At 36.9% G+C, this 19,652-nt stretch overlaps 1 protein-coding gene and 2 long non-coding RNA genes across 6 annotated transcripts in view; 1 reads left to right on the forward strand and 2 right to left on the reverse strand.

Annotated features, from left to right (window-relative positions):
- mppe1 (metallophosphoesterase 1) overlaps positions 1 to 19,082 on the reverse strand; it is a 48,119-nt gene extending 29,037 nt beyond the window's left edge. For 3 of the 4 annotated variants that reach the window (XM_082184836.1, XM_082184838.1, XM_082184837.1), the window contains exons 1-5: positions 18,536 to 19,082; positions 17,949 to 18,057; positions 5,645 to 5,748; positions 3,962 to 4,042; positions 3,772 to 3,880 (exon numbers count right to left, since the gene is read on the reverse strand). In XM_082184836.1, the coding sequence (XP_082040962.1) occupies positions 3,772 to 3,880; positions 3,962 to 4,042; positions 5,645 to 5,748; positions 17,949 to 18,057; positions 18,536 to 18,762 (630 nt within the window). In that variant the 5' untranslated portion in view covers positions 18,763 to 19,082. The remainder of the gene's footprint in view (positions 1 to 3,771; positions 3,881 to 3,961; positions 4,043 to 5,644; positions 5,749 to 17,948; positions 18,058 to 18,535) is intronic. The other variant, XM_082184835.1, reaches the window with a different exon arrangement.
- Positions 5,755 to 14,760, forward strand: LOC309509876. Its single transcript, XR_014210096.1, has 2 exons — positions 5,755 to 7,158; positions 8,527 to 14,760. It is a non-coding gene; the product is annotated as an uncharacterized lncRNA (long non-coding RNA).
- Positions 11,106 to 17,942, reverse strand: LOC309509874. The gene is made up of 2 exons (XR_014210094.1): positions 12,172 to 17,942; positions 11,106 to 12,082 (listed from the first exon to the last, which is right to left on the reverse strand). It is a non-coding gene; the product is annotated as an uncharacterized lncRNA (long non-coding RNA).
- Positions 19,083 to 19,652: the final 570 nt, after the last annotated feature.

Here is a 19,652-nt window from a genome sequence, read left to right on the forward strand (position 1 = left end):
ACAAACACACACTATAGCAAATAGCCTGTAAATAGTTTGTAACATGTCTGTGAAATGTAAAACATTATATTGAATAAAAAATATTTCACAATCATCTACATGTCTGTCTATTTTGAGGTTTAGGCTACAGTATATGTAGTGCATTTGTGGGTGTAATTATAGCACAATTCTTAACACCTCACTCCGGACCTCACTAATTTTCAAACCCTGGTTACGGCCTTGCCTGTAACCCATCCCAGCCTTGTGCAGGTCTACAATTTTATCCCTGATGTCCTTACACAGCTCTCTGGTCTTGGCCATTGTGGAGAGGTTGGAGTCTGTTTAATTGAGTGTGTGGACAGGTGTCTTTTATACAGGTAACGAGTAGGGTGGTCCTTATTTTTTAAGTCTCCAATTGTCATGCTCTTAACCCTTCAAATTGTTCCTTTATATAAGAAAATACAGCATGCCAATTTTTATGGCAGTAACATAATAATTACTGGTAGCTCAATAGCTTTAAACTTTCTGAGATTTTGATGATTTTCGTAAAAAACGATCATTTGAATTTGTATTGTACCTGGCTAGTAAAATTCCCCAAAAATCTCCACATATTCCATATGCTCCATATATTCCTAAATATGTATTTTAGATGCATATCTCAGTTTACTTATTGTAGAAACTAAATCCAAATTAATCCATCCATGACATGGTTTAGCAGATTTACCTTTCCTGGTGGAATCAATACATATTTTTATTGATGATCACCTTGGTTATTGTTTGGGTTTAGAGCACATTTTTTGGTTTAAAAAAATTACATTACGTTCCTTGAAATTGACCCGGAACTTTGGCCGAATCATGCAGATTATCAGGAGGCACAGGCAATTATACATGCAATGAAAGTAGTCAATGATCACGCTGAGAGAGGAGTGGCTCTGATTCAAGAATACAATGGCTATCTCACACACTCTGAAGAACAATTGCAGTTTCTCCTTCATGTGGTGGAAGATCAACGACGGATCTATCCAGACTGCAAAAAGTCAACACTGGCTGCTGAGCATCAGAAATGAGGGATTGTTGAAAACTTTGTGCTTTTTTTGAGATTGTTGTCATGTCAGTGTTGCTCTGATTTCAATAAAATGTAGTTCATTTGCAGCAACTTTTAATATTACTTGTATATCACAATAACGCCGCACAGCTTAACATGGGCAATCTTCCACATGATTGAGCTACCTCTAAATATATATTTTTTGTCAACATTTTTGCATATTTCCAATTTTGAAGTTAAAAGGAACAGTTTAAGAGGTTAAGACACTAACATTTTGCACACAAAAAAATTGGACTTGATAAGGACCACCCTAGTAACGAGTTCAAACAGGTGCAGTTAATACAGGTAATGAGTGGAGAACAGGAGGGCTTCTTAAAGAAAAACTAACAGGTCTGTGAGAGCCAGAATTCTTACTGGTTGGTAGGTGATCAAATACTTATGTCATGCAATAAAATGCAAATTAATTATTTAAAAATCATACAATGTGATTTTCTGGATTTTTGTTTTAGATTCCGTCTGTCACAGTTGAAGTGTACCTATGATAAAAATTACAGACCGCTACATGCTTTGTAAGTAGGAAAACCTGCAAAATCAGCAGTGTATCAAATACTTGTATATACATATATATAAATATATATAAATAAATACATACATACATACATACATACGCGCTTTATATCGGCCATCGTGCTCTCTAAGATTTCGGCATCGGAAAATATATCCAAGTTTAATTTCTACAGTATTGTCCCTTGAGAAGATATACTCAAATGTTTGCTGCAATATGAGGGGTGTACTCACTTTTGTGAGATACTGTATATCTTACTATATTACTGGAATATATGTGATACATAAAAGTTACAATAACCCTTAATGATCTATAAGAACTTCTCAGATTTCTTTGTAAAATAATTATATTAAACTAAATTGCCGTGAACCATTCTACTAGTTCACTCTACTAATTAACTGGTTCTCTTTATCATTCAAACTGTTGAAAACTGATATTAAAGGATTACTTAGTCCATAAGAATGATAGCCTTCAACTTTCAGTTGAAATTGAAATGAAAGTCAAGTCAAGTCAAGTCACGTCACATTTATTTACACCACTTTATTAGGGGTGTAACAATACACATATTCGTATTGAACCTTTCGGTACGAGGCTTTCGGTTTTTAGGTTTAATTTTTAGGTTTTCATTAACCCCCTGCAGTTCCATTACAAGCCCCTCAAGTAGGCCTGTCACGATTATGAAATTATTTGGCTGACGATTAATTGTTTATGCTGATTAATTGCCAGTTTTAGGGCTTTGGCGACTAATTGTCTGTTTTAGGGCTTTGACAATTATGCCGATTAATTGTCTGTTTTAGGGCTTTGTCATACATTTCTTTGTGTGCTTCATTCATTAAATAATTGTGATGAATTAATCCTTTGTAAGTTATCATTTTTAGTGTAAGATTACAGTTTACACCTTTAAATATTAAATAAATGTATTCAATAGCTATGACAATTTTTTTATTAAACTTAGTGAGTGTATAAATCAGCAGCAAAAAGTAATTCTTGAAAAAATCTGCACAGTAATTTTATAAAATCAAAATATGTTAATAAAAACAAATTACTATTAGCACTCTTATAAAATTAATTCAGGTATTCATACATTTAACAATTTTATATTTATATATGAATGTAAAAAATTCAGAAGTGTACATATTTATATACACTACACACAAATAATATACAATTAAATGATGCTTATTTTAAATGTATTGTGCAGCTTTTTAATGGGGCAACAAGATATGATAGATACGACAAAAAAATATCGGCTTTTAATAATCTTTCAGTGTGCAAAACCATGATAATATGAAACGCTTCAAAACAGAGTGGCACAAAGCGCGTATGCGCATCGCGGGTGCAGAATGATGAGCTTAAAGCAACATGGAGTCACAGTGTGCAGTGCTGCACAAGTGCGCATTTAAAAGTTCAAGGCACAAGGCGAAAAAATGTTGAGCGCACAAATCCTAGTGTATATCTGTCCAACATTTTATTGATCATTTGTTTCTTCACAGTTTTAAATTCCAGTTATTGTGCGTTTGATGCCAATTCATAGTCCTTGTGATGTGTGTGATGTGTGTGATCTAACAGGCACACGGTAGCGAGTCATTTAAAAATAGCAATAAACTCCAGCAAAATAAAGTCATTTTATGCAAATCCACAGCCCTTTATCTACAAATCAAGCATTATAATGTGAATATATCATATTGGAGAAAGTTTTACCGTGTATCCTGCCATAACCGGACGAGGCGCGCGCTTTTTGAATACTGAATGGAGACTTTAACTTTAATTTTAATTTAATGATGTAAATAGACTTCTGTCCCTCACATTAAGCTATGGAATGGCTTCAGATGACTTTGAATTTATTGCTGGAAAATATATTGTCTATTTCTTTTGGTCCCTTGTGCCGTAGGCCTATAAAAGAGCGCAATAATCACGGTTGTCTGAAACAATCGCGGTTAGATCAAATAATCAAAATAAAAGTTATTCAATTATCACGACAGGCCTACCCCCAAGGGCTTTGCAACCCCTGGGTTTAAAACAAACAATACCGGTTGTGGTAAGTGTGCATCCTAGAAAAGAAATGTAACCAATCACAGAATGCAGCATTAGCATCAAAAAGAAAACAGCTGGTTATAGTGAGGAATAGAAATTCAATAATTACAGTTACTGATGAAACTATTATATCTAGAATCTTTATTACCTGAAAAGAGCAGTTAAGAGCATGTGAGAGTTTGTATAACTCCTCCTCTACACGTTGGCAGATGGGGCAGTGATCACCATGTAGTGCAACACTATTCACCAGCAAGAAACTGTGAAAATAAACAAGTAATACAGAGATAAACTATTATAAATCTTGGTGGAGGAATTGATGGAAATGCTTAGAAACTCACTTGACTCCTCTAATGGTGAGGATCCTTGCTGATGTCACATTAAATACTTGCTCAAACCGCTCCAACTTCTGCTTAGTCATTCTGCCAAAGTAAGAGAAAGACAATAATGGAACCACACCTTAGTCAAATCAGGCACCTGTACACACATCTTCTGAAAATGGCTTGAATATAAAATTACCTTCTACGTCCTGTCAGTCTTTTTTTTTTTAACACTGTCTTTTTTTAATTTTAGAAACATTAACAATAAAACAGGAAAAAAATTTACAGGAAAAAAACAACAACAAAAAACTACAACACAACAACAACAATTATACTATACATATGTGGTGACGTACATCATGACGTGGTGCATGCTAAGCCAGGTTACACAGAAAAGAAACAATTTTGTTCAGCTTCTATCAAAAATCATAAAAAGGGATTCCACAAGTTTTCCAAAGTTTCAGGTTTTCCCTTAACAATATATGAGATAAATGAGAGCTGAGTTTTTCCAAAGACATTTGACAATGAAGTTTTGCTTATAATGAACAGAATATCAACATTTTCTTACCAGAGTAAGTTAAAGTGCAAGTTACAGGGAAAATATTTAATTTACAAAGTTTAGGACATTTGGGGACATTCTGTTTCACCACCAGTGATAAAAAAATCTAAAACCTTTTCCCAAAAAAGTTGAACTTGGGTACATTTCCATAAGCAATGATATAAAGTTCCTATCTGTAGGTTGCATTTTATACATTGATTGGGAATGTTGGGATTAAATTTATGTAGTCATTCTGGAGTTATGTATACTCTCATAAACTTGTACTGCAGAAGTTTAAACCAGGTATTAATTGTCTGGGTTTGGGCCTTTAAGCAGATATTCTGCAATTCATCTTCTGTTAAATTCTCTGTATTTTCCCTGCAGTTATTAGAGATCAGTCTATAAAACAAGGACATTTTCCTACCACCATTAAACTGGTTTAAGGTATATTTTCTAAAGGGGACAGATCTGGTGAGAGAAGAGAATGATGCTGTGTTAGTGATAAAATTCCTAATTTTAAGATATTTTATAATAATAATAATAATACTAATAAAAAGGGTTTTAGGTAAATCAAACTTTTGTCTTAATTCCTGAAAACTGAGCATAGCTTCATTGCTAATTAAATCTGCCACCTTTAAACCTTTTGATGTCCAGGTTTTAAAACCAGCATCATGTGTCCCTGGCGTAAAGACAATGTTTCCCCAAATAGGGGTAAATTGTAATAATTGTAAAATCTGTCAAAGATGTTTCAAAGCTTCATACCATACATACCACAATAGTATTTTTGACAAAGGGATTGGAAGTGGCTTTTTTCAAACACCCTGTCAGTCTTACTGCTAAATACTAATCCGAGATGATGTTGACAGCATGCTACAAATAAACATTTAATTTGCAAATCCACATTCTTGAGTCAAAATGTATTAACATTTCTCAAAAAAAAGATAACATTCAAGTCAAGTTAACATCACTTCAAAGTAGGACTACGCAATTTGGTAAAAAAGTTATTTTTTTAAATATGTTTACATTTATTGCAATCCTTACTGAAATATTATACAGTGAAAACATTTTACTCTGACTCAGAAGCTCTAATAGACAATATGGGTGAGTGAAAACCACACATGAACCAAACATTTGCTCTATAGGTCAATTGTAACCCTTAAACTCACTCGTTATGGAAGCCGATGTCATGATTTCCTATAAGAACCACAAGCTTTGTGTCACTAGGATGACGGAAGATCCATTTAAAACGTCTGACATCATCATCCCAGTCCTGAGTGGAGAGCACAGCACAGTCATAATAGCTGATGGCAGTGGTCAATTTTAATTTGAAACTATTCTTATTTATGACACTTCTCTGTCTAAAATATGAACCAACAAATTGGTAGCTGATACGCTTTTGACGTGATTTTTTTAATGCTTTTTTTTCTACATTTTTATGTATTTGACCTCTGAAATGTAGTACCTCTCAGTCCTGAAGTCCTCAGTCCATTTCATGTAATTTAAGTGCTTAACTCCATTAATGAGAATAGCATATTTAATCTAAATGTGTATATCAGATGTAAAACATAGTTTAAATCATTATTTTATGTATTTAAACTGTTATTGTGAACATGCACTGTATGATTAGGACTCATAGTGAAGATTTAAAGTGGTTTTCCTTCATCTGCCGTCAGTCCCTCAAGCTCACCGTCGGTGTCGCTAAACTGCTCTGTCTCCAGAATGTTCGTATGCATGGGTTTGCGTGCTTTTGCGCAAATTTTCCTGTTTTTATACACATTTTGGAAGTGGCTACACTTCTTTCAGGGACAGTTATAAATGAGGCCCCAGGTCATCGTCTCGAGTGAGGGCAATACAGGACAGAGTTCCGGAGCGATTTCACTGTTTTATCTAATTTCACTAACCATGGATATAATCAAATGATAAGTTGAAAAGAAACTGTCGGCAGTCTTAGTGAAATGAGTTCAGCTTTGCTGCCTATTGCACTTCAACTGTTTAAAATCCCCTTTTTTTAAACCTCAATGCTTAAAAACGCATGCAAACGTTAAATTCTCATGACACACACGCAGCACAGCAATGTGAGTCAAAGGAACGTAACGGCTTTAGAGAAAATAGTCCAAAATTTCTACTAGTTAAATGTGTCTACCAGTATATCGCCCACCCCCAAAGACAAGTAATATTAATGAGCCCAAAAATATGAGAAGTATGCATTCATACATTTTCATGCACGGTAGCAACATTTTTGTTGAAACTACTATTATGAAGTTTTATCGTAAAACAAAAATGCTTGACACTATAGGGGGTAGATATCAGTCCATCTGGGGGGGGTCCGGAGACATGCTCAGCCATAAGAGAATTTTATACTTCGTAATAATAAAATAAAATAAAGTTAAATGCATCAACCTTGTGCACTTTGAGAGTTCAAAATTAAGAGCTCCAACCAATTTTCAGTGTCCACATTGAACAAAGTAAAACATATTTGCATTGACTGCAGTCAGCATTACCTGCACACTGGTGTTTTGGAAGTCAAACCATTAGAATATAATAATAATGATAGACATAGCTGCAAGCAGCCATTAAGGGGCAAAGCACAAAGAAGGCACGGCAAGTCAAGCCAACATGGTTGGGAGCATCAGACCAACTGCAACAATGAGCAAGTAAAGCCATATTAAGATGATTTTAGGTAGGGGTGGGCGATATGGTAAAAATGTCATATCACGATTTTTTTCAGGAAAATCACGATTAACGATTTTATCACGATTCTTTTTTATGTTGGTTTTACTATTTTGTGACTGAGCATTACAGCCAAACTAATGTTAGTCCATATTTTATGTCCATATTTTAAAAACAAAGCCTTAGGTAACAAAATATAAAATAAAAAAGAATGGCAGACGGGGCGAAGATAAAAAATATTTGTCATTATTTTCTTTGTTATTAAATATTAAGATCAAAGATACACATTACACACACAACTTAATATACAAATTAAATGAACAGTGCTTTGTTTTCAGCTACAGGTGTATTTAACAGTAGCATTGAAGAAAGTAATTAAATGAACAAATATGAAAATAAAACAAAACATAGACTTCACTGTATAAATTATAAATTGATACTTATTAAAGCTACTATTAAAGTTATCAGTCAAGAGCAGTGAGTGATTTTCTCTTTGCATTTTGTCGTTTTATTAACAATAAAGGGATAGTTCTCCTAAAAATTCAAATTGTCATAATTTACTCTCTCAAGTTGTTTTAAACTCGAATAAGTTTCTTTCTTTTGTTGAAAATATATATATTTTTTTTTATTTGGAAGAATGTGACTTCCATAGTATATTTTTCTCCTATGGAAGTCAATGGGGACCAGCTACTGTTTGTATAGCCACATTCTTCAAAATATTAATATTAGAAAAATATTAGAAAATATTAGAAGGAAATTAATACAGGCTTGGGACAACATTATAGTGCGTAAATAATGAGATCATTTTTATTTTTGGGTGAACTATCCCTTTAAGGACAAACGGCAGCGTGTTTACTATTACTACTGTCTCAGAGCTGCACTCTACGCGTCTTTTATACACGCATTTGACAAGCAGATTTTCTCTCAATTTTCTCAAGTTTGCTTTCACTTTAGACATCACCGACTTTGTTTATGTAAACCTTGTGTGTATTTGACAGTATTAGCACAATAAGACTCGAAAGATAACTTATTCCAGTACCCAGGCGCTGGTAGACAGGCTTTTAGTGCATGTGAGCTTCACATGTACGCACTGAGAAACGCACACGTTAGAACAGCGCATCAGCACGCGAATTAAATGTTTAACCGACAAGGCATTAAAGCACATGCAAATTATGAACTTTTGTGAACTGTAGTGTCCCGTTCCGCTGCGTTAACATTTGATCTGAATATACGTCGCGTTGTTCAGTATGTTGGGACAGAGGCGCCAGAACAGCAACTGAGAATGCGCAATACTACGATATTTCTTCAAAAGCAGATTGTGGAGACATTTTATTCATCCACGATCAAAAATCGTCATATCGCACACCCCTAATTTTAGGTAAAATGGCTGAAAAATCAAATACAATCACTAGTGATATGCTTTAGCAGGGCTCCAGACTAACTTTTCCACTGGTTGCACTGGTGCTACCAACTTTCTCACCTTTATTTTTTTGCTACAACATGGAATTAATCAATGCATGCTGATGAATAGTTGTCTTAATCTGCATACCCTAGTTTTGCACAGATGTAAAAAGACTGAGACCTCATGTTGGCAAAATGTTTTAATCTTTTAACAATGAAATGAAAACCATTTAAAAAATATATATATATGATATTTTAAATTTTATATATTAAATTTATTTTTATATTGTATTAATTAATTTTGAAGACTAAAATTTCATCTTTTAATATAATTTCATTATTTAATATTATGTATCCGTATTATTATTCTTTATTAGTATTCATAATCAGTTGTATTATCTTATGAAGTTTAAAATGCATGAGTTAGACAATAGATTGCATGGACACATGTTTAAGGATGATATTTTAGACACAGGGAAGAGTTCTATATTTTGCTTAGAGGTATGTGTGCAATGCAACGTTCACTGAGCAGAGATGTTCCAATGATGATGATACATCAAATGTGTACAGTTGGCATGTTCTTTACAAGGAAAGGAATGTTTTTCAACTGATGCAAATGTAACACAAATGTATACACCAAGGATAGTTTCTTAATATGGAAAGTGGATTGCACCATGTGTAAGCACGAGGTATACGTTCCATTTTTAAACATAAGCAACATGTTTTTCTACCTTACAAAGAAGTTAAAAGTCACTCAGTGGTGTATATAAGCTCAATCTTACTGTATTACGGCAGAGAAACACTGGGAACACATAGACCTGGCACGAATACAACATTAAGTTGTTACAACAAGTTTCTCTCCTATGCTGACGAATAAAGATTTTTCTTGGCAAGATAACTGGTTCCGTGAATCAAATAATAACGGGGAAAAGGGATTAATTCCAAGTCTACAATTTGGCGTCACAAACATTGATGCATATTCGGACATTCATTTCAGGTAAGACTTTTTCTAAAATAATTCTAAGTCTGCCTGATGATTAAAGACATTGACTGAAACTGCTTAAATGAACTGTGTTATTTAAAGTACAAGTTGTGTTGCCAATGGATATAATATAAATAATATGTGTGTGTGTGTGTGTGTGTGTGTGTGTGTGTGTGTGTGTGTGTGTGTGTGTGTGTGTGTGTGTGTGTGTGTGTGTGTGTGTGTGTGTGTGTGTGTGTGTGTGTGTGTGTGTGTGTGTGTGTGTGTGTGTCAGACATAGTAAAAAATATTATATATAGATTTAAATTAAGTAATTTGATACCCCTTTTCCACCAACAAGAACCGGGCGCTGGTTCAGAGCTAGAGCTATTGCCAGTTCGGAGTTGGTTCGACTGACGAACCGGTTTGCGTTTCCACCGGCCAGAGAGCCACAACAGAGCTATATCTTACGTCACTGCATACGTATCATGTTGCCCAGCAACGCTAGTCCGGCAGCGCCAAACACAAACACACCAGACATGTTCGAGATGCATCGGCTTCTCGCAGAACGATCAGCACATGAAATCAAAGCACTGCGAAAGCGATCAAAAAGCACAAGGAGTCGTATGATCTCCAAACACTCCCGCAGCTCTGATCGGTCCACGCTGCTCCGATGCATCTCGAACAAGGCATCAACAATAATAGACGTTGCGTTACTATGGATGCTCATGGGTTTGCGAAAATAAATCGGCATCCAAATACGGCGAATCCAACGCGTTCGTGCAGCTCGCCGTAACTTACATAGACGGATATTATAATCGAGCTGCTATTAGCTCGACTAGCTGCTATTTAAAAATGGCGGTCACAAGTTTCTCTTCAGTCTTGTTGGCCACGGTAACCCCGCCCCCAGCCTCTGACGCAAGCGGTTCTTTCTTGGCTCCGTTCTAGACCCTGCAATGATTTGGTGCTACATAAGAACCAGTTTTTCTGGTTCGGAGCTGGTGCTTTGGCGGTGGAAAAACAAAGAACCGATTTGAAACTAGGCTCTGGCTCCGAACCAGCACCAGCTCTGCCTTGGTGGAAAAGGGGTATGATATGGCTTGTTTAAGTTGCTCTGATCGGTAGACCTCTAAAAATATTTGAATGATGCTGGGGTAAAAGTGGATCTTTTTTATAAAGAAGACCATTTAGTCAAATATTGGGAGAATTAGCTATAAGGTGATTTAGCAATTAGCTTGATCAGGACTGGGAGGTGGTTGGAATATGGCGAGACTGCAATAAGGGCAGAGTAAACAAAAATATTTCCAACACACCGAAGATTAATTTCAGAAGGAGACGAGGAGGTATGACAAGTGGTGATTTATAGCGGTTTAAAGTGGTGCGTCTGCGCTCTGAGGTAGTGTATAGAAGAACCTTACAATGTTTAAACACGCTGAGAATTGAACCCTTAGAAGAAGGGTATCAATGGAATTATATAGGAGCTAGCATTGCGGGCATTCTGATTTTGACAGTGAAGCTGTTCAATACTTGAGGATACTGATCTGATTTAAACTGAAAACAAGCAAACAAACAAAATAAATACTGAAAATATTGGAGTTAACTTTTCTTTAAAAAATTTTTTTCCCCAAGTTCCTATAGTGTTTAGAGAAGAGAGAGTGAAGCAGCCCTTCCCTTCGGAATTCGCTCTATACACACACACACACACACACACACACACACACACACGTCTTACACCCACACACACATATCCCTGCTGTTCTGAGCGCACAGACACAAAGTGACAAATAATTTGCAAGATGGCAGAAAGTGGCTTTAACAGCAGAACAATATCTGCTTGGTACCTGGAAAGGAACAACAAGAAGCAAGCTAAGCTTTTGAAAAAAGGACTGGATATTGATAAGCAGTTAAGCTGGTTCGAGTCCCAAAAAGACTATCAAGTCAAAAGCATTACCAATACTGACAGCTCATTGGATTGAGAAAAAAGGTGGAATTTGTTACGGTATTGATGGTTGTCCAGCTCCACTTGTTGAAGCAATGAAGCCTAAAATTGAAGCATATAACAAGTTGTTCATAGAGATGTTCGCATGTTCGGAGAAAGAAAATACAACCAGTGATGATTCATTTGATCCAGATTGGACAAATATAATAACTGAAGCTGAAAGGAAATATTCACAAGCACCAGTGAAATCCACAACAACTGTAACGCCTCCTCCTTACGACCCAATTTATCCAACTTTGCCTAAACAATGTAAAAGTTCTTCTAAGCCTCTGACTTTGAGATCAAATGGAGGTCCAGTTGACAAAATGTATATTTTATCTGCAAAAGCAGCTCCAATAATAATGAGATCTGAATCAGCCCAGCCAAACAGAGATATGCTGCGATGTACACCAGCTCGTAATTATGGATCTGACTGGGGTGATGAGACAAGAGATGACGACATGATCACAGTTGATAAGATCGGTCCTGAATTTTCTTCACCTGTGATTAAAAGGGAAGAATCTGAAATGATGACAGAAGAGAGACCATTCACACCAGCAGAACGTTAAGTCATTCTTCACAGCCTTGCCTCCTCTGAAGAGACAAGATCCAAACACAGAGTTTTGGCGAGAATTAGACTCATTAGTTGAAGCACATCAAATGACATTAAGAGATATACACACCACTGTGAAAGCTAAAATCCCAAGAGACAGATGGGAACGCTTGCCAGCTTCGATAACAACAGCCCAATGGATAGACTTGTGGGCTGATGGCCAGGGACGACTCCTGGGTCTTTGGCAAGCATTAGATGAGTTCCGAAAAGAAATACAAGAAATCTTGGGCAGCAGTAAAATTCCTTTCACATTAGTGACATTGATTAAGCAAAAGGATGATGAATCTCCAGATGAATATGCTCTGCGTAAGTGGAATGCTTATGAGAGATGATGTACAGTTCACTGACACATTTGTGGATGGCTTCAGCACAAAATACCAACAAGCCTTATCACTTGGAGTCAATCCAGGCAAGACATTTGACCAAATTATGCAATGGGCTGGCCGCCTAGAGATGGCTATGAGATCAAAAGAGGAAGAAGGAAACAAGCCATATCGAAGAGGAGTGGCAACAGCTCAATACAACATGGACATAAAGAAAAGGAGTAGAGATGCACCAATTGATCGGCTGGTGACCGGAATTGGCCAATTTTCACGTGATCGGCCATGACCGGCGACCAACCGGTCAGTCTGACATATGCCGATTTTATGCCGGTCAAATGCACTCGGGCGCCGCATGATTAACATCGCGCAACATCAGCATCACACGTGCACACGGAACGCACATGTAGGAAACCTCGTGAATTACGGCCGTTTCACACCGCAAATGTCAGCGGCGCGTGAGCAGCGCGTTGTTTTTTTCTAGGGCTGTAATCTCCTAGTCGATTAGTCGATTAATTGGTCGATACGTTCTGGCTCGACCAAAATTCTGATTGGTCGATTTTTTGCCGCGTTCATTTCATCAGTTTTCGCGTTCATTTCATCAGGTGGAAAGTACTAATTGCTAATGGGGGTGTTTTCAGAGCACCCCTGTTTCACAGGTAACAGTCTGTCTTCAGAACACCCCCTTGCTTTCACTTCTTTTGGATTAGCCCAACCCACTGGAGAAGAGAGACAGATTGAAGAAAGTAGGCTACTAGAAGGTTTGCTGAATATTATTTATTTAATTGTGAGAGCGTTTAATTCATAGTCAGTCCTCTTCTACCATGTCAACAAAGACATCGGCAGTGTGGCAGCATTTTTTTTAAATAAAAAACGGGAAAAAAGTCTAATGCAAATTTGCGCTGTGCCCACTGTTTGTATTCGTTTTGAGCCTATGCTTTATTTTTCAGTTATGCACTTTATTTCGTTTCTGCTCTTGATATGGTTTGTTTAATAAATTTTTTTTTTTTTATTAAAGTGGTCGTTCCTTTTGTGTTTAAGAGTAAAAGCTTTAAGTTAATAGTCTATTCGTGTCTCAGCCGCGAAGCTTCGAGCTCCTATGTTTATGCGAGCTGCACAGAGCGGCTGAAATTATGGTGTCTGTCAGTTATTAATAATACATATGACAAAAACAATTGTCTAAATTATGTTGTATATTCCTCAAAAGTTCTTGTGATGATATCACTAGTTGACAACAGTACTATTTTCGGAAATCATAGACTCTGATATTGCGCAGGTGCACGTGATGCAACGCTGTCAGAGCCGACAGACTCGTGTGTCAGACTCATTTCAGTGCAAAATAATTAGGTCAAAAACTATTTAATATACTGCATTTGCTATTTACGATTTAATATACTGCATTTGCTATTTAGCCTACTTGTTTTTTATGTTTATTTATAATTCATTTAGGCGGACAACAAGGCTACCAAGTACTGCGCACAGTGCGCAGCTAATTCATTTAATTCATTTTCGATTTTTTGTCGAAAATTTCAGGATTTCAGTCGACCAAGATTTTCTTTGGTTGATTACAGCCCTATTTTTTTCATCGTGCATGTTAATCAATGAGTGTATTCACACCGGCAGCAGGAGCGTCGCGTGAGCAGCAGTAAAGCGCGGGTTTCGGCGCGGGTCTATTTTTGCAGCGCTGCTCACGCTCAATTAAAGTGAAAGCACACTTTTGATGGACAAACTAAAAATGAATTCACACAAAAAGTGCTCAAAATGCATAGAATAAGTATGTCTAGTGTGTTTTAACAAGAACTGGAGTATGTCAGAAAAGAAAACAAAGACTCAAAAATATTTGTAGAAGATTTACCCATTTAAACTTGTTTTCATTATTCAGTTTTGGTTGCAAGTATGGTTATGATTATAAAAAATAAATAAAGTAAACTAGCCAGAAAATATAGAAATATCTTTATCCTGCAAGGCTATATATATATATATATATATATATATATATATATATATATATATATATAAAAGAGATGCACTGATTACAATTTTCTAGGCCGATTCCGATATCCGATTTTTCATTGAGTTTGACCTGCCGATACCGATTTTAGCCGATTCCGATTAAATTTTTTCTAAACACTTTACAGCACACACAAATATTTATTTTCTATCTTTTCTTTAATAGAACATTTTACATTTTGCATAGAACATAGATCATTTTTTTAACAGATAATCGCTATAAAATTATATAAATTTCTCCTGGTGTGGGAAATTGACACACATCTAAAGTGCAGTGTTATGGAAGAACCATTTCCTTCTTTTCATATCCAATATCCAACTAATTTTTTTTTATATATTTAGCAAACTAAACTTCTGTATGAAAACAGGGAAAACAGGTAATGGAAATAATATATATATATATACAGCCTTGCAGTATAAAGATTTCTACATTTTCTAGCTAGTTTACTTTTTTTTTATAATCATAACCATACTTGCAACCAAAATTGAATAATGAAAACAAGTTTAAATAGGTAAATCTTCAACAAATATTTTTTAGTCTTCGTTTTCTTTTCTGACATACTCTAGTTCTTGTTAAAACACACTAGACATACTTATTCTGTGCATTTTGAGCACTTTTTGTGTATCATTTTTAGTTTGTCCACCAAAAGTGTGCTTTCACTTTAATTGAGCAGCGCTGCAAAAATAGACCCACGCCGACGCCCGCGACGCTCCTGCTTGACGCTCATGCGCTGCTCCTGCTGCCGGTGTGAATGCACTCATTGATTAACGGTGCGTGTCCACTGGCACGGTGCGAGCGGAGCGGAGCGAGCGTTTTCAATTCATTCCTATGGAAGTCGAGCTTCACGCTCGCGCAATGCATTTTGGGATTGAAAGCGGCTATTGAGAGCGACCAAGAGCGTCAAAAGGTTGGGCAGTTCTCGACTTTATGCAAATATCAAGCGAAAAACGCGGTCGGCAGCCAATTGCTGTGAGGTTCGGGATGTGACGTCTGTTTTGAGAGTTTAAAAATATGCAAATTGTGCTGGAGTTTATGCTGGATTTAGTGCGTAAATCAATTTGTTTACAAATTAGACGCTTTGCAGTTGTTATCAGGCCCGGATTGGCTAATCGGGAGCACCGGGAGAATTCCCGGTGGGCCGGTCTGTTTTATTGGCCAGGAGGGCCGGTGTTGTCATGGCATTGGGTTGAATATTTTCCCTATAGGCTCCAGTCATAGCAGCCCCACAAAAAATAAATAAAGTCACTTTGTTAGAGATGTGCGAACAAAAAATAAGCGATACAAAACATGGATAATAATAGCCTATAGGCACAAAGGCGGCGCTGAAAAGGCCATAATAATAAAACATCTCTAGAAAAGCGGCCAAATAGCCTACGAGTCAGGGCCGTACCGACCATTGAGGTCATTTTTCCTGAGTGTAGCGGCAGCCTATAATGAACATTGTGAAATAATTGCCTAATATTAACTCTAATTTGGTGCTGCAATGATTCGCATATCGCGACGATAACCGACCTCATCATCTGAGCTGCTTCAGCACTCAAACACCGCTCGTCAGAAATGGCAAAATGTTTGATATGACCGATCAAAGCAAGCGGGATTTATGTTCACAGAAGCGCGAGCAGCGGCCGCGCGCGAATCCCAACGCGACGCTTCACGAGATAAGGTGCACGTTGCTAAACTAAACAGCTGTTTTACGATAGAAATTTTAAACGACCAACATAAATAATCACTTTGCAAAGACTGTATCAATCTAAGCTCAGCTTCAGGAAGGGGAGATTTACAGGTAAAGAAAAAGAGATTGAGAGAAGAAGAACGAGAGAAGGAGATGGAGATGAGAGAGGAGAGCAGGTAGAGCAATAGCCTATTGCATACTGACTGTGCCCATAATGAGAATAACTTTATTACAATGGATTCCTATTTAACACAGATGTTCTTTGCCAATGACCCCCTAGCAAGATCACTTTTGGGACCTCTGTATTTATAAAACCCTGTGTAGCCTACTGATATTGCACGGAATAGAAAATTATATTTTTGAAAAATACAATGAATTACAAGGCTGTACAGAACAGTGCACTATTGCAGACTTAAGGCCCGTACACCGTACACACCGGGACGAATTTCGCGGTGTGTACTCAATCCCAGTTCACCCCTTGGCCCTTGACCCCTCCGTTTTGCGCGTTCCCGTGAAGGGGTAGGGTTGTTTCGATTCTCTTTTGGTTGGACGGGTAGGGGTAGGGGGAAGGGCCAGATAGCCCTTGAAAGATTGGGCCTTATATACTGAGGGTTTAATTGCATTAATTTAATAGTCAGTCGGGAACTAAAGTGGGCCGGTCTAAGGCATGAAACTCCAGGGCTGAAAATGAGTCCCACTCCGGCCCTGGTTGTTATATATATGTTAAAGATTTTATTTTGGATGTGTTCATTGTGATTATATTGGCTGGGTTTATAAACGTTTAAAATTGAAAGGATCTTTGCTTGGTGCATCTGGAAACAAATTAAGCTTGTCTATTTCTAAATGTAATCGCGTGCATCGCTGATGATTATACTTTCCGTGTGGCAGAATGCGTGTCCACTACAGCGGCAAAACTCCGCTCAGTGCCGCTGGCAACGCTGTAACGTCTCCGCTTTGGGGTGTGTCTGTTGCGAGTGTGTTTAATCTAAGTATTTTTCAACACACGGACAGTATAATCGTCAGCGATGCACGCGATTACATTTAGAAATAGACAAGCTTTGTTTCCAAATGCACCAAGCAAAGATCCTTTCAATTTTATAAACTTTTATAAACCTAGCCAATATAATCACAATGAACACATCCAAAATAAAATCTTTAACATATATAACAACTGCAAAGCGTCTAATTTGTAAACAAAATGATTTACGCACTAAATCCAGCATAAACTCGGGCACAATTTGCATATTTTTAACAAAACAGACGTCACATCCCGAACCTCACAACAATTGGCTGCCGACCGCGTTTTTCGCTTTATATTTGCATAAAGTCGAGAACTGCCCAACCTTTTGACGCTCTCGGTCGCTCTCAACGCTTTCTCCGGTCCGCTGTCAATCCCAAAATGCACTGCGCATAGGAATGAATTGAAAAAGCTCGCCTCGCTCGCACCGTGCCAGTGGACACGCACCGTAACATGCACGCCGGAAAAAACACGCGCCGCTGACATTTGCGTTGTGAGACGGCCTAATTCACGAGGTTTCCTACATGTGAGTTCCATGTGCACGTGTGATGCTGATGTTGCGTGATGTTAATCATGCCGAGTGCATTGGCATAAAATCGTGGCCGATCACGTGAAAATCGGCCAATTCCGGTCACCAGCCGATCAATCGGTGCATCTCTATACATTATTGCCATTACCTGTTTTCATACAGAAGTTTAGTTTGCTAAATATATAAAACAAATTTAGTTGGATATTGGATATGAAAAGAAGGAAATGGTTCTTCCATTGTCATATTTTGCAACCAGTAAAGACAAACAGTTTCCTGCTTTGTGTTTGTATGTTGTACCTGACTGGAGCTCCACTTGCCCTCATCAAATACATCTCCTAAAATGAAGACAACTTCTGGATTTAGAAGCCACAGAGATGTCTGGAACGCTCTTTCCATCTGCCATTCTCTGTGAAAATATCATAATACTCATAATAAAAATGTGCAGAGCTTCCTTCAATAAAAAATAAATATAGCCTATATTAAAATGACTTTGCCCAATGTAAAATTATATTCTCTTTAGTAGCCTAATGTTCACAGACTGTTTTATTTATTTATTTATTTATTTTTTGTCTTCATAAATCAAAACTTTCAGATGGATTTTGAACCCGTCTATTTGATCCGTTTATCATTAGTTGAAGTGTAGGCTACTGCTAAATGTTTAGGTGATTACATTCCTGCTCTAAACACGTCCTACAGCAGCACCATGGTACAATGATGATATGTGGTGGAATCATATTCATGTACTATGGCATTTACACAGTAGCCAACTCCAAATGTACTGTAACAAAATGTCTCAAAACCATATGGCAGGCCTATTAAAATAAAACTTTTTTTTCTAGCGTTTAGATAAGCAGATCGTACAATTCTGACACCAGATACGTTACCTTCTGAGTTTGTCGAGCCAGTGTCCTCTGATGGCCCCTAATAAGTGAGTATCAGAGAGAAATAACGCCCGCAAAGGTGAATGTGAATCTTCAGCTTCAATATGCGGCCATGAGCAACGCAGAATAACAGGATAGTAGATCACATATTCACACAATACAAACACGCTGACAAAAGCAAAAATCAGAGACACGACTAATCTACCACTCGATCCAAACATCGAGATCATTATACGAACCCGTTGTATTACTGTAATTGCACACGACACACGAGTTAAATCTGTTGGCGAAATAAAAATCGCCTCTAGCGTGCTCGAAGCAATATGCTCCTCTTCCGCTTCATTCTCAATAACATGTCATTTTTACATAAAAAAAACAACAACATCGAAACGGAAGAAAGATTACATGTTTTCTCATAAGGTTGCGGTATATCTTGATAAAAAATGCATCAGCATATCTTAGATCACGATGTTTTTAAATCCTCACAGGGTAACCAGCAATGTTACAAGAGCAGTTTTGCTAAACAGACAAACGTCACAGCTGTGCGCGTGTGATGAACATCTGAGCAGACGTTCATCAGATTCTGTGCGCGCTTGAAGAGTGCCATCCAGTGGTCAGTCATAATATTACGACGTTCCATTAAAAAGATTACGTTTTAACCTTTAAACCTTTAACCTTCAAGTTTTAGATCAGTAAGATTTTTTAAATGTGTTTAAAGGAAGACTCTCATTTATTTGATCCAAAAATACAGCAACAACAGTAATATTGTGAATTTTATTTTTACATTTAAAATAACTTATCTATTTGAACATATGCCTAAAAAATAATGTCTTCCTGTGTTGGCAAAGCTGAATTTTCAGCATCATTATTACTCCAGTCTTCAGTGTCACATGACAGAAATCATGCTGATATGCTGCTCATGAAACATTTATTATTATTATCAATGTTGAAAACAGTTGTGTACTGTTTTTCAGGATTCGTTAGTGAATAGAAAGTTCAAAAGAACAGCATTTATCTGAAATAGAAAGATTATAAATTGAAAGAAAGATTGTAACATTATAAATATCTTTACATCTTTTTTTTTTTATCAATTTAATGCATCCTTGCTGAATTATAATAC

The sequence above is a fragment of the Leuciscus leuciscus genome (genome assembly GCF_965113295.1).
Source record: "Leuciscus leuciscus genome assembly, chromosome: 11".
Classification (NCBI taxonomy): domain Eukaryota; kingdom Metazoa; phylum Chordata; class Actinopteri; order Cypriniformes; family Leuciscidae; genus Leuciscus; species Leuciscus leuciscus.